The sequence below is a fragment of the Bombina bombina genome, chromosome 7, assembly GCF_027579735.1.
Source record: "Bombina bombina isolate aBomBom1 chromosome 7, aBomBom1.pri, whole genome shotgun sequence".
NCBI lineage: Eukaryota > Metazoa > Chordata > Amphibia > Anura > Bombinatoridae > Bombina > Bombina bombina.
Genome location: NC_069505.1, coordinates 488,481,794 through 488,498,113, shown reverse-complemented (window position 1 = coordinate 488,498,113; position 16,320 = coordinate 488,481,794). Strand labels below are relative to the sequence as shown.

The following is a 16,320-nucleotide window of genomic DNA, read 5'->3' as shown; positions in this document are numbered from 1 at the left end:
CTAGTTTAGTGTATTATGCCAGAAACAACAATATAATAAATCAGTCAATACAAGAAGCACTTGTCCCTGAATTTCCAGTAACACCCATCTTTCATTATTTTCCAAAGATACATAAAGATCCTGTATTACCTCCTGGAAGGCCCATAATAGCTGGCATCAACTCACTCAATGAATCACTCTCAGAATTAGTGGATTCTTTTTTGCAACCACTAGTATGTAATCTCCCATCCTACATTCAAGACACAACAGCACTATTAAGAAAACTAGAAAATATACAATGGAAACCAACCTACAGATTAATCACATCAGATGTCTCATCCTTGTACACCTCAATAGTACATGAGAAGGGCTTAAAAGCAATAGAATTTTTTCTAGACAATTACAGTAATTATGAAGCACCTTCTAAGGTCTTTCTGATTAATGCAATAGAGTATTTGCTAACACATAATTTTTTTAAATTTGGTAATAGTTTCTATCTCCAGAGACGTGGGACAGCTATGGGGGCTAAATTTGCCCCCTCCTATGCCAACCTCTTCATGGGTTGGTGGGAGCTGTCCCATGTCTTTGGAGATAGAAACCCTCACAAATCACGTATCGTATCATTTTTTCGATACATAGATGACCTGCTATTTATATATGATGGAAATGATTCTGAAATAGAGGAATTTTGTCAATACTTAAACTCTAATGAATGTGGCATTGAATTTACAAGCCATTATAGTACAACTAATGTCAATTTCCTTGATTTGACAATCTTTATCGATGATAAATCCAATAATATAAACACTACACTATTTAGGAAACCAACAGCAGGCAATACCACTTTAAAATATGACTCATGTCACCCCAAACATGTTATTAATGCAATACCTAAAGGAGAACTAATTAGACTTAAAAGAAACTGTACGACAGAGGATGAATACCAAAAACATGCAAAGATAGCCTTAGAGAGACTTAAAGATAGAGGCTATAAAAATGAGACATTAATAAAAGCTAAAAATACAGTGGATAAAATACCAAGGAAAAATCTTTTGAATAGGAAGAAACAACATGTAAATACTGACAAATATCAGAATAAACTCAAATTCATTACAAACTATAGTTTGGAATACAACAAAATTTGTAAAATTGTGCAAGGTTCTATACCTATATTATATTCTGATCCCATACTTAAAGAAATCATGCAGGAAGGGTGCAATTTTATATCAAAAAGAGGTAAAACTTTATCTAACTTTTTATCTCCTTCTGAGCTTAAACCTATTTCAAACAAAAATTGGCTTCAAAGAAAAAGGGGCTTCCACAAATGTAGGAGGCCAATATGTAGGACCTGTAATTTTGTAAAAGAAGGAGAAGTAATAACATCGTCAGTAACCCATAAACAACACAAAATTAACTATTCAATAAACTGTTCAACTACTCATGTGATATATCTGTTAACCTGTAAAATCTGTTTCATGCAGTACACAGGTAAGACCACCAGGCCGCTCAAGGAAAGGTTTTTAGAACACCTACGTAGCATAGAAGATGAGAGTTCAGATACTCCAGTAGCGAGACATTTCAAAGAAAAGCATAATGCGGATGTTAATGCCCTAATGGTGCAGGGCATAGATTTTGTTCCTATTTGGAGTAGAGGAGGAAATAGGGAAATGATGCTAGACAAAAGAGAAGTTTTTTGGATACTGACTTTACAAACTAGTTATCCTTTAGGGATTAACAAAAGAAGAGATTTAGATTTATTTGTATAATAAACTATAATTATAGGATAGTGCAAAATTTGATAGTCCTACAAAAGTCAGCCCATAACTGTACTTAATTTTTTACTTTAATGACTAGTATTAAACTAAGATACATAAATCTGTTTTTCAATATAAAATCATTTTCCATTAGTCTTCTAAGTATTTCAACATAATATCAATTATTTGCAAAATTTGCTATATTCCTATATATAAAACATAGATTAACTATGCAGATTTACTCTTCATGTCAGTTTCTTTTTATATATAATTTTCCATCTTTGACTAGCTTTAAACTAAGATATACAAATTTGCTATTTAATATAAAAACATTTTCCATTCAGTTTTCTTTGCATTCTAGCATAATATAAATTCTTTGCAAAGTTTGCTATATTCCCATATATAATACATAGATTAACTATGCAGATTTACTCTTGATATTCACTTATTCAGGTTGTCTAAATGAAATGTGTAATGTATCACTTTAAATTTGTGTAATTAAAAGGCAGGCCTTTGCAGGTGCACAGGTAAGCAGTGATCAAGTGCTACCTGAGCACAAAACATGTCTGCTCTGTGTGCCTGCTACACTAACCTGGATTACTTTTTGTCCTTTGTGGACATTCTTTGTTTTTAAATGTCCTAATAAAACACACAGTTTTTTATTCATCAACCTGGGCTTTGAAGCGCTTATTTTGGTTCTCTCTGTGGATCATGTATATTTAAATATGGAACACTGTGAGAATAATATTTAACCCTTATTGTGACTAAAAGATTTTATATATATATATATATATATATATATATATATATATATGCACAATATTACATTATTGTTAATGTATATTATGATGTGACTTATCACTAAATTAAGCTAAACAAAACATTGTATTTTAAAGAAATAAATCTCCAAATAACATAATTTCGAATTAGTTGTGCTAAATAAACATAAACATAAATGTTATCATCTTAAGAAGTCTGAAAAAATAATAAATTAAAATAATGAATTAAAAAGTATAAATAAAAAACATAAATAAAAAATATTATAATTTCAAATTTCCGAACCTATAAATTTGATATACATTTTCATACTAAATAACAAAATTGTGTTAATGGTTATGATCAAAAAAATAAATAAAAAAATATGTAAAAAACAATTGCAAGAACTAAAATATTTTTCATAATAGATCACATTCTATTGGAGAGTTATATTCTTATTTTTTTTTTGCATACATGCACATACACACTCATTTAATTGTGAATATATATATATTTATACACACTTATGCAAAAAACAATAAGAAATGCAGTAGTATAAGATGTTGCGACTTGTTACTAAACTATTTTTCATGAATGAATTGAAAAAATTATTTTGTTGATTTTTTGTTATTATTTTCTATTTATATGTATAAGACTTTACTTGAATCACAATAAACTACTGCATTTCATACTGGTTCATCATTTTCATTTCTGAGTTACATAGTCACGCATTAGAACAACCTTTATAGGCCATATAATTATTTATAAGATTAATTATATATAACTAAAACATCTACCAACTTTCCCTTAGTATAAGAGTTTCATTTAAAACATGTGTTAATATACTGAGTGGTTAATGGAGATGTTGTGTTGCGGAACAATTTATATTGTGTAGTGTATAACTAGTAAGTATAATATATAATTGACAATGCTCTGCACTACACAACATCTTCATGTTAAGTTTTGATGTTAAATATTAATTACCGTTTGAGTGGTTGGGTCTTGTGTTGAATTATTCAGTATATAAACCTACATCCCATAAAGAATTCAAGCCTTTTGGTTTGCGTGTATCTAATGTGAATATCCAAAACGCTTGTTTTCTATTCAGACCCTTTAATCTGTCTCCTCCCTTAAGATTTTTGGGGACTTGATCAATTATTTTAACTGAAAAATGTGTCAATGGATTATCATGTGTTAAGAAATGTCTGGCAACCGGGGTTTTTGGTGGATCTTGATCTTTATTTGAAAAAGAAGGCATCTAAGTTTTTTTTTTGGTTCAGACCTCTGGACAGCACGTTTTATTGGTAGATGGATTTATCCACCAATCAGCAAGGACAACCCAGGTTGTTCACTAAAAATGGGCCGGCATCTAAACTTACATTCTTGCATTTCAAATAAAGATAGTATGGCCTAGATTACGAGTATTGCGTTAGAGGCTATGCGGTACTAACGAGCAGTTTTCCCTCACCGCTCACTTACCTACAGCGCTGGTATTACGAGTTTTCAGAAACCCGTCGTTAAAAGACAAGAAGTGAGCGTTGAGCAAAATTTTGCTCATTACCGCACTCCAATACCAGCGCTGCTTAAGTCAGTGGTGAGCTGGTCCTACGTGCTCATGCACAATTTCCCCATAGGAATCAACGGGGAGAGCCGGCTGAAAAAAAGTCTAACACCTAAAAAAAAAGCAGCGTAAAACTCACTAACGTAGCCCCATTAATTACTATGGGGAAATAAAAGTTATGTCTACACCTAACACCCTAACATGAACCCCGAGCCTAAACACCCCTAATCTTATACTTATTAAACCCTAATATGCCACCCCCGACTCTCCGACACCTACATTATAATTATTAACACATAATCTGCTGGCCCGGACACCGCCGACACTTACATTATATGTATTAACCCCTAATCTGCTGCCCCAACATCGCCGACACCTACATTATATTTATTAACCCCTAATCTGCTGCCCCCAACATCACCGACACCTACATTATATTTATTAACCCCTAATCTCCCGCCCCCAATGTCGCAGCCACCTACCTACAGTTATTAACCCCTAATCTGCCCCCAACGTCGCCGCCACTATATTAAAGTTATTAACCCCTAAATCTAAGTCTAACCCTAACACCCCCTAACTTATATATAATTTAAATAAGTCTAAATAAAATTACTATCATTAACTAAATTATTCCTATTTAAAACTAAATACTTACCTATAAAATAAACCCTAAGACTTCTCCCGGTAAGTCGATCTTCAGGGGGTTAGTGTTAGGTTTTTTTAAGGGTGTATTGGGTGGGTTTTATTTTTAGGTTAGGGACTTTGGACTGCAATAGAGCTAACTGCCCGTTTAAGGGCAATGCCGATCCAAATGCCGTTTTCAGGGCAATGGGGATCTTAGGTTTTTTAGATAGTATTTTATTTGGGGGGTTGGTTGTGTGGGTGGTGGGTTTTACTGTGGGGGGGGGTTGTTTGTATTTTTTTTTCAGGTAAAAGAGCTGATTACTTTGGGGCAATGCCCCGCAAAAGGCCCTTTTAAGGGCTATTGGTAGTTTAGTATAGGCTAGGTTTTTTTTTTATCTTGGGGGGCTATTAGATTAGGTATAATTAGTTTAAGTATCTGTAATTTGTTTATTATTTTCTGTAATTTAGTGTATTTTTTTTGTACTTTAGCTAATTTAATTTAATTTAGGTAATTGTATTTAATTTAGTTAATTTATTTAATTATAGTGCAGTTTTAGGTGTTATTGTAACTTAGGTTAGGTTTTATTTTACAGGTAAATTTGTATTTATTTTAGCTAGGTAGTTATTAAATAGTTAATAACTATTTAATAACTATTCTACCTAGTTAAAATAAATACAAATTTGCCTGTAAAATAAAAATAAACCCTAAACTAGCTACAATGTAACTATTAGTTATATTGCAGCTAGCTTAGGGTTTATTTTATAGGCAAGTATTTGGTTTTAAATAGGAATAATTTAGTTAATGATAGTAATTTTATTTAGATTTATTGTAATTATATTTAAGTTAAGGGGTGTTAGGGTTAGGGTTAGACTTAGGTTTAGGGGTTAATAACTTTAATATAGTGGCGGCCACGTTGGGGGCGGCAGATTAGGGGTTAATAAATATAATGTAGGTGTCGGCGATGTTGGGGCAGCAGATTAGGGGTTAATACATCTAATGTAGGTGGCGGCGGTGTCCAGAACAGCAGATTAGGGGTTAAAATTTTTATTTTAGTGTTTGCGATGCGGGAGGGCCTCGGTTTAGGGGTTAATAGGTAGTTTATGGGTGTTAGTGTACTTTTTAGCACTTTAGTTATGAGTTTTATGTTACGGCGTTGTACCATAAAACTCATAACTACTGACTTTTAAATGCGTTAGGGATCTTGACAGGGTAGGGTGTACCGTTCACTTTTTGGCCTCCCAGGACAGACTCGTAATACCGGCGCTATGGAAATCCCATAGAAAAAAGACTTTACAAAGTTTACGTAAGTCATTTTGCGGTAAGGCCAAAGAAGTGTGCGGTGACCCTAAACCTTCAAGACTCGTAATACCAGCGGGTGTAAAAAACCTCTTAACGCTGCTTTTTTACCCTAACACACAACTCGTAATCTAGGCGTAAGAGAATAAACAAAATTTGATAATAGGAATAAATTAGAAAGTTGCTTAAAATTTCACGCTCTATCTGAATCACGAGGAAAAAAATTTGGGTTCATTGTCCCTTTAATTTGGCATTCATATCCTGTTCTTGGATGTAAAAACTCTCTACCCCTAATCACTGAATTGCAATTCCCACAATTCAAACAGAGATAACAACCATGATTTGTTGATGTTATATAACTTTGCTTATCCTTTTTACAACTTCTGTTCTCACCAGTTTATCTCTAAGGTTGGGCACTCTTTTAAAGGCCATTATTGGGAATGTCTGAAATTATTTTATATTGCTGCAAAATAGGCCAATATCTTCTTATAATGGATTAAATCTTTTTACTATAGGGGTGCAATTGGGATACAAATACTACTCTTTTGGAGTTCTCCTTCACACTCTTTAAGTTAATGTCCAAATTTTGGCTCACATTAGATACATTTCTCTTCCTATCCCCATATATTTTATTAACTTCACTTTCAATTAAAAGTGTTGGGGTAACCACTTTCCAAAAAATATTTTCCCATTGTGTTTAGTTTATTTACTATAATTTTGTCATCACTTACGATTCTATTTACAAAAATTAATTGGCTACGTAGTAACGACTCAATTTAGGATTGTGAAAAATGGGATAGTGCAACATATTATTCCTATCATTTGGCTTACTGTAAATATCCAGTTTTAGACCCTCTACTTCCGAATCTCTACACACTGTATCCAAAAAACTGATAAACTATTCACTATATTCTACAGTGAATTTCAATCCACTTACTGTGCCATTCAATTCTGGTAGAAAAGTCAGCAGTGGTTCAATGTCGCCACCCCATATGCCAAACACATCATCAATGTATCTCCACCATATAGTACCAAACTGTATAAACAGGGGATTCTCATATACTTTTCCTTAAAGTTTCCCATATATATGTTGGCATATGAGGGGGTGACATTTGAACCCATAGCAGTACCCTGTCTTTGAACATAGAAAGAATCTTGAAACAAAAAGTAATTGTGATATAATATCACCCTCAATAACGCCTCAATAAAGGTCAATTGTTTCTCATGAAATTGCTGACTATAATGTAAGATTTTCATTACTGTTCATGTCTTATCGATGTTTATAGGCTTCCCACATCTAGGGTATACAAAATATACTTCTCATAAGGTAACTCTAATTGTTGTATTTGTATAGTGAATTCAATGGTGTCCTTTATGTAGGAGCTTAATTGTTCCACAAAAGTTTGTAAAATGTTGTCCAAAAATTTGGACACATTTGAAAAAATAGAATTTACACTGGCCACAATTGGACGGCCTGGTGGCTATTCTTAGTTCATATGCATTTTAGGCAATGTGTATATAACAAGCACTACTAGATTAGAGTTAAAGAGGATTTTTTAAAATCGATTATCAATAATTTTTAAATTCACTGCGTATTAACTTAGTTGGATCTGAATCAACCTTCAAGTAGACAGTAGGATCTAAACAAGAATCCAATCTGGTTTCTGAAGAGGAAGGCCCTTGGGCAGATTCTAGGACTGAAGTCACCAATGCAGAGACTTTTTTAGGTTTACAGGAAAGGAGATCTGGTGGGAAAAACTGCTGCATCTCCTGTCTTTTTCCTGAAAATGGCTTTGAAAGGGATGCATCCTCCAACTTGCCCATTTTACCATGCAAATGACAGATGCTATATGTCCTAGAAACTGCATTCATTGACGAACTTAAAGTTGTCTGACATGATGATGGTTCAAGAAATATTTTTTCAGGAACTGGATGAGATCTCTTGGAAGTGAAACAATTCCTTTCAAAGTTTTGAAATGAGCACCCAGAAATACCCCTGAGAAGGAACAGGATGACTCTTTTGGAAGTTTATAAGTCATCCATGTTTTTGAAGTTCTTGAAGTAAAATATTTATGTGAAGATCAGCCTGTTCCAGTGTATCTACAAAAAAAATGATATTGTTGAAATAATGGATGACAAATAATTCTTTGACTCGCAGTTGTGCTATCAGAGGAACCAGACACTTTGTGAATACCATTAGAGCAGTAGAAATACCAAAAGGAAGGGCTGCATACTGGAAGTGATGGCTTCCAACTGAAAAACATAAAAACTTTCTGTGGGATTCTGTGATTGGCACATGTAAGTACACATCATTGAGATCTACTGAGAGAAGATAAGTCTTTGGAGGAATCAGATTGATTGCTAAAAGGACAGACTCCATCTTGAAGCTTTGAACCTTCAGATACAAATTCAGGGCACGAAGAGTAAAACCTCCTGTTCCTGAATAACAAGCTCATCTAGGAGCTTGCTTGCTGAATAGCTTCCAATTTTGATGGATCTTTGGGGAGTGGCAAATTCACCAAGTGAGGAAGACTTTGTCCGAAATAATGGATGACCAAACCTCTCTGAAGCTGCAAAGTCTTCATCCAAGCAGAGAAGATTGGGTCTGCACACCATCATTGTTTCTTGGCCTGAAAGGAAGGAAAGGACTGACCATGAGAGTTAGATTTCCCCTCTTACAAACAAAATAATTATTGTCTTGAGGAAGCCTTGTAGTACTAATACTGGAGGCACTGCCTATAACAAAGGTTGGATTTCTGTGACTTCTAGAGGCCTGTGGAAGAAAAGGACTCTTACCTCCTGTTCTTTTGGATAGTAAAAGTTACAGCTTTTTCTCCAAAAAACATGCCCCTTCAAAGGGCAAACCTGATCTTTTTTGACAATCTAGTAATGACAGCATGTATGTGGGGTTGAAAATCGGGTATGCTCCGATTTATTTAAGGGAAAGTTCTTAAATAGTTTCTCAGGCACCCCAAGCTGCTTCTCAGGCTAAGAAAACTTATTTAAATACATAGGAGTAAATTTACTAAGTGTCGGGTGGACATGATTCACTGTAGCAAATCATGTCCGCCCGGCATCGCTAAATGCTGACAGCATACGCTGTCGGCATTTAACATTGTACAAGCATTTCACAAGAAATGCTTGTGCAATGCCGCCCCCTGCATATTCGTGGCCAACCAGCTGCTAGCAGGGGGTGTCAATCATCCCGATCGTATCTGATCAGAATGCTTGCAGTCCGCCACCTAAAAGGTAATGGACAAGATAAGGAGCAGCGGTCTTACGACTGCTGCTTCTTAACTTCAGTTTCGGGATCAGAGGATACATGGGGCAGTTCATCTTCAATTCCCAAAGTATTTTTAATGCCTTTAATACAATCAAAGAGCATAGAGGAATCAAATAAAGCAGGTTAATCAGCCTCAGGACTTTCCCCATCAGGAGCAGAGTCAATGGTCTGGAAATAATCCACAGAGCCCTCAGGTGCAACAGAAAAGCTTCCACCATATATCTGCCCGATACAGACTTTACATAGATTTTTGTCTTGCCAATAGGAGTCAGGACATAGGGAACAGGTGGGAAAAGAATGGGATTCATGGCTAGAAAAACATGCAAAATATTGCCAGCAATAAATACAGTTTAACAATATACAATATAGAGGTATTTACAAAACACCAGAGCAAATAGGGAAACAACACACCTTAAAGTCATGCAGGAACTTCCTTGGGCAAGACACAGGCTGAGGAGTCTCAGGCTCCATATTAGGCAGAAAAACTGCAGGCAGAAAGCAACAGGCTAAAAATATTCCCAAAGCTGTAAAAAACCAGACCGGCAACCGGCATACAAAAATCTGCTCAGGAATGATGTTACTCATGGAACACAGCAGCAGAAACAGCCACAACAAATCTTTATGGGATAGAGAGTTTAACAGGCACACCCTAAATCAGGAGCACAACTTTTGAAGGCCCATGCCGAGGCTAAATGAAATCACAAAAAAGGATCGCCCTCAGACGAGACCCCTGCGATGCCGCCTTCTAATGATGTTACGGAAACATGGTGGCTCCCACAAGGACATTAGAGGAACAGCTGCAACCGCCTTACGCCATGTCAGTGACAAGGTCAAAGTTTTAATGGCGCCGGAACACAAAGGGTAGGGCAGGCAATAAGTTAACCCAGAAAATAGTGAAAATAACATGACCAGGATCGACAATAACACTAAAGCATGGAGAGGGACTCCTAGTCCTGTTCACCATAGGGCTAGACAGAACTAGGAGAAGGAAGGGGTTGTTCTTCTGAGCTACATTTGTACAGTTAGCTAGGGGAGTGGGCAGTTCTGTCCATGCCCCTTGGGAAAGGGGTCTCACTGGTGTTACCAGGAGGGCCAAGATATATACATAAGCAAGCTCAAATGTATACATATTTATACATACAAACACACACAGGTATATATACATACACACACATACATAGACATACAGATGAACACTAATTCACACAAACAAAAGCATATATACCTACACAAACACGCCCATACACGCATATTCATATATACATACATGCATTATTATATTACACAAGATATACATACAAGTCCAAAATAAATGGACATCTTAAAACAGGAAATACACACCATTTGGATTTGTCCTTCAGTCTGGGAGGTTGATAACCACTCTTTGACATCAAAAATAGCACTCTGAGGACAGAAAAAAAGAGCATGATGGGAAATGTGAATACAAACCAGTCTTACAAGATACACAGTCCTTCAACACTCACCGAAGCGGGTGCAAGTGGAACATAGGAGGCTGCAGCTCAGCTACCTCAATAGCTGTGATCCCTAAAGACCAAACATCACAGAGCTCTGTGTATCCCCCCTTCAATTCCACAGCTGCAACTTCTGGGGCCATCCTGCAAGAGATGATTGTAAGCTCTTCAGACAAGTGATTTAAAATCTTCCTTAGGTGAATTTAGTTCTCCATAAGTATAATAAAAAATATAGGGAATTAATATTAAAACAGTGGGATGTTTTAGCACCTTGGGGGATGAATAGAGAAGTAGATTGGTGTCTGTCTTTATAAGATGCAGCTATTTATTTGATTTTCATGTATTTTGGTATGTTATGAACCTGTTAGGCTGACCAGATACATAGAGAAGGAGAAGTGCTCTACCAGGAACAAACAACAGCTCATTAGCTTGTTCTATGGCAAGTTACCACCTAGGAGCAGCCTCTTTTAGCTCAATTGTGGTTTTCACAGAGGAGAACGATCCTGAAGTATATTAGTCTGATCCCATTAGTCCAGCCTCAAAATACCAGGTGATTCTCCTCTCAACAAGGAACACGGCAACACCAGTGAGGTGCAACCATAAGCCTTTAAGCACATTGGGCAAGGATTCCATGGGGCCGATTTATCACGGCCCGAATGGGGCCATATACCCCTGTTTCCGCGCGAGCCTTCTTAAGACCGCTGCTCTTTAACTCGTCCGCTGCCTCTGAGAATCATACGATCGGGTTGATTGACACCCTCTGCTAGCGGCCGATTGACCGCGAATCTGCAGGGGGCGGCATTGCACAAGCAGTTCACCAGGGAAAGTATAAATACTGAGTAAAAAAAAACTTTTTGTATTAAGAAGTGATTATGGTGATGTTCCACTAGGGGGAGATATTGTATATACATTTTGGTGGTTATTTGGTATATGGAGGATTAAAGTGATAGTAAATCCTAATGTTTTTGAAACGCTAGGATTTACCAGTGCTACAAATAAAGGGAACTTTTGGTGGAGAATTTTTTCTTACTTTATCCTGTAAGTTCCTTTATTTGCCTGCAGTTTATGCCGCATTGAGGGAATCAAGCCTCCCATGGCAGACCGCTATTTTATCAATGAGGTGATGTTTCCACCTCTTAGCCAATAGAGGTGCGACCCAGCTGGCATTATGCTGTAAGGCTAGCACGCTATTTGCTAACATCACCTTACTGAAAAATAGTGTTCTGCTGCGGGAGGCCTGAGGCACTCAACGCAGCATACGCTTCAAACAAAAAAAGGAACTTTCAGCGTGAAGTATTTTATACTTCATGACTGAAAGTCCCCTTTATTTGCTACACTGGTAAAACCTAGTTTCACAAACACTAGGATTTACTATCACTTTAAACATAGGTAAGGGGATGGGTCTCTGGGGTATTTAAAAATTATGTAATTGATTATTTGAAATGACATGATTAAGGGTTAAGCCCCCAAATGTTATTGTTATGTTGGTTGTCTTTGGAGAATAAAGTAGTTTTTATTACAGTGATGGTGCCGTTACTCTGTTTGACTATGTTTTGAACATTTGCGGTTTGTAATGCAAAACCCTTGGTGCTGGAAATTATATTCTGTTACTTTACTGGAGAAAGTGCTGCCAAGATTTAAACTAGAATGTAAGCTCCTCAGTCAAAGGATTCTACTCCTCCTGATCAGTCTAGATCTATCTCTGTGCTATGATGAAACAGAGAGTTACAAACCTCCCAACATTTGTGGCTGTGTATTAGGGACCATTTTGTGGGTGGGGCCATTTTGGGAGGGGGTGTGTTATCTGGATAGTGGGCTGGATAGCAGGCATATCTGGGCAGTTGGTGGGCGTGTCTGAGTGGTCTAAGGTCAGGGCTAAGGGAAGTTCTGCAAGTCAGAAGATATAGCCGAGGGGCAGAGCATAGAATTAGGGGCTGTCCCTCTCAAATTGGGATATTTTAAAGGTCTGGAGTTAACATTGCTTCCCTTTAAACTCCAACTTTAATATGTATACCACCCAACCATCCAGCATCCTGCAGACCCATTTAAAGACGCCCACAGACAGCACATAAATCTTCCACACTTGGCCCATCTACTGACCACAAGCTTTTAACCCCCTACATCCTGGAAATCATCCGGCAGATGTTGGGAGGTATGAATATGAGATTCAATAAAATGTTAATCATTCTTTCAATATCTATTTACAGATGCAAGAAAAAGTTTGTGAACCCTTTGGGATTACCTGCATTTCTGCATTAAAGGGACATCCCAAACACCTAGTTTTTGTATAAAAAAATGTTACTTTGTTTCACACTCCCTAAAGAGGCCAAAAAGCAAAATCTGTAACTTAGATTGCCTAAACCAGCAATTTTTACACAAAAGCCGCAACAATAACCCATAATAAAACAAATAATTGTACGTCTTCTTGTCAATAACAAACACATTTTGTTTAACCCCTTAAGGCAGGGGCGGACTGATCAGCCGGGCAAAAAGGACCTGGACCGAGGGCCCAGTATGTAGAAGGGCCCACAAATAGCATCTCCATGACTCCTGGTGTCCTGCTTAAGCTGGGGCTGACAGCTGCCTTATCAGTAACTAAGCAGTTAAGTATGGGTTTAGTGGGGGCCCTGGCTCCAGAGTAGGGGCCTTGTGCCTGGATGTGGGGTTTGTTGCTCGGGGGGACATGTCGGACGTCTGTTGCTGTGAGGGCCATGGAGTGTGGCCCTTGATGATGGGGGTCCTGGCCCTAGAGATTTGGAGGCCTGTTGGGGGAAGGGAGGCTACCATGTTCATTTGCATACATTTTGGTTAGTGTGAGACAGCGGGAGCCCTTTCCTAATTTTTGCCTAGGGCCAAGATTGGTCTCAGTTTCCATGCTTAAATGACACAAGCCCGATCGCCGGGGTAGGAGCGGGTGGGAGCCCCCAGATCTCCCTTTAAGGTGGGAGAGTGCTAGCGATGGCTCTGAGCCGCCGTTAGCACCTGAGTGGGAAACTATGTGAAGGCTCAGAGCCGTCGCTAGCACTGTAAGGGTTAAAATAAAATGATAAAAACTTTAGTAAAATAAAATAAATAAAAAATATACAAAAACAAATGTTACACTTCTATCACTGTACGTGTTCACTGGGACAGAAAGGGAGGGGCCATGTCATTTTTGACTTGTGATCACTTTGAGTGGCTTCCGCAGTTATCACATGACCATGAGCCACTTTATGTGCATCACTTAACTGCCTCAATCCGGAGGCATGCAGTGATTGGCCACTGAGCGTGATACCAGAATCCATTGCATGGCTGTCACAGTGATTGTATATACTGTAGCTGTAATTTTTTACCTCTGCTGCCTTCCAGCAGCAGCTTGTGAAACACTCTGGATGCAGCAAGTATCTCATGCACCCTGTCCCTGCGATCGCTAGACTGGGGTGTCTTCTATTACGCTATTTCTGAACGGCCTCGCTCCTGAGGTATGCAGAAATAGCACAGTCACACCAACAGAGGAGAGACAGGCTTGCTAACAGCCCAGGACACAGCCGTCACTGGTCCTTAAAGGGACAGTCTAGTATTAATTAAACTTTCATTATTCAGATAGGACTTTTAATTTTAATCAACTTTCCAATTTACTTTTATCATCAAATTTGCTTTTTTCTCTTGGTATTCTTAGTTTAAACTAAACATTGGTAGGCCCATATGCTAATTTCTAAGCCTTTGAGGGCTGCCTCTTATCCCATGCTTTTTAAATCTCTTTTCAACACAAAGAGACAGAAAGTACACGTGGGCCATATAGATAACACTGTGTTCAGGCACAGGGGGTTATTTAAGATCTAGCACAAAACAATGCTAAATGCAAGACAATAGATAATAAACAGTCACAGGCCCATTTATCAAAGGGCTTGCGGACCTGATCCGACACTGCGGATCAGGTCCGCAAGACCTCGCTAAATGCGGAGAGCAATACGCTCTCCGCATTTAACATTGCACCAGCAGCTCACAAGAGCTGCTGGTGCAACGCCGCCCCCTGCTGACTCGCGGCCAATCGGCCGCCAGCAGGGAGCTGTCAATCAACCCGATCGTATTCGATCGGGTTGATGTCCGGCGATTCCTGTTCAGAGCAGGCGGACAGGGTTATGGAGCAGCGGTCTTTAGACCGCTGCTTCATAACTTGTGTTTCTGGCGAGTCTGAAGACTCGCCAGAAACACGGCCCTTCAAGCTCCGTACGGAGCTTGATAAATGGGCCTGTCACAGTCATGTGATCAAGGGGCTGGAAGAAGGTTCCTAGATACAAAGTAATCACAGAGGTAAAAAGTACATTAATATAACAGTGTTGTTTATGCAAAACTGGGGAATGGGTAATAAAGGGATTATCTATCTTTTAAAACAATAACAATTCTAAGGCAGACTGTCCCTTTAAGGGATAAATAACCAGCGCCGTACCCTGTATGGTGCTGGTCGTTAAGGGGTTTAAATAGTTTAGGTAGGAACAAGTGATACCTTGGGGTATATTTACCAAGCAGCGGATACTGCTCCTTAACTCGTCTGCCACCTCGATCGGGATGATTGACACCCCCTGCTGCGAATGTGCAGGGGGCGAGATTGCACAAGCATTTCAGTAGAAATGCTTGTGCAAGATTAAATGCTGACAGCGTATGCTGTCGGCATTTATCGATGTGGGGCGGACATGATCCCCTACAGCGGATCATGTCCGTCTGCACATTAATATATCGGCCCCAGAGGGTTTTCCCAGTTTCGATGCTTAAATGGCACAAGCAATTCTGGCATTTTTGCTCACTATTGGTTTCACCTTAATTGTCTGCTCTCTTGTTAAGTGCCCCCCATACAGTGCAGCGAATTATGTCCGCACGGCATTTGATAAATGTACCCCCTTATATTAAAGGGATATGAAACCCAAATATTGTCTTCTGTGAATCAGACAGAGCATACCATTTAAAAAAAGTTTCCAATTTACTTCTATTATCAAATTTGCTTAGTTCTCATGAAATTCTGTGTTGAAGAGAAACCTAGGGAGGCATCTGGAGCACTTACATGGCAGGAACAATTCTTTCAAAATGGCTGCCATATAGTGCTCCAGACATGGGCTGGCTATTAAGCATACGTCCCTGCTTGTCAGCAAAAGGTACCAAGAGAACGAAGAAAAATTGATAATAGAAGTTAATTCGAAAGTTGCTCAAAATCGCATGTTCTATCGGAATTATGAAAGAAAAATTTTGGGGTTCACGTCCCTTTAAAAGTACATAAAAGTAAAAAATTAACATTAACATTTCTTGGTTCAGGTTCCGATATACGGCGTAGTTTTCAGCGCAAGCGAGGGAACCCGCGCCGCCCGTAATTTCACCTCGCAACTCGAGCTATCCAATATACTGCGCCGTCAGATGCTAAACTAAGTAGGAAAAACCGGGCGATCAACTAAAATGTGCGCAAATACACATGTTAGTCGTCGCAAGTACTTACGCCAGTATTTTGTTCACGTAAAGTCTCAATAAAGAGTAGTTTTATGCAAATTAGGCTACGAATCGTAAAAAATAACCGCCAGTTCTAAAAGATGCGCAACGTAATTACGCGATTCAAAATTCATACATAA

The 16,320-nt window shown here is 38.2% G+C and overlaps 1 protein-coding gene across 2 annotated transcripts in view; it reads right to left on the bottom strand.

Moving 5' to 3' along the window:
- MAP4K1 (mitogen-activated protein kinase kinase kinase kinase 1) overlaps window positions 1–16,320 on the bottom strand; it is a 290,702-nt gene that overhangs the window by 98,366 nt on the left and 176,016 nt on the right. For both annotated transcript variants that reach the window (XM_053721618.1, XM_053721619.1), the window contains exons 9-10: window positions 10,739–10,870; window positions 10,596–10,658 (exon numbers count right to left, since the gene is read on the bottom strand). In XM_053721618.1, coding sequence (XP_053577593.1) covers window positions 10,596–10,658; window positions 10,739–10,870 — 195 coding nt within the window. The remainder of the gene's footprint in view (window positions 1–10,595; window positions 10,659–10,738; window positions 10,871–16,320) is intronic.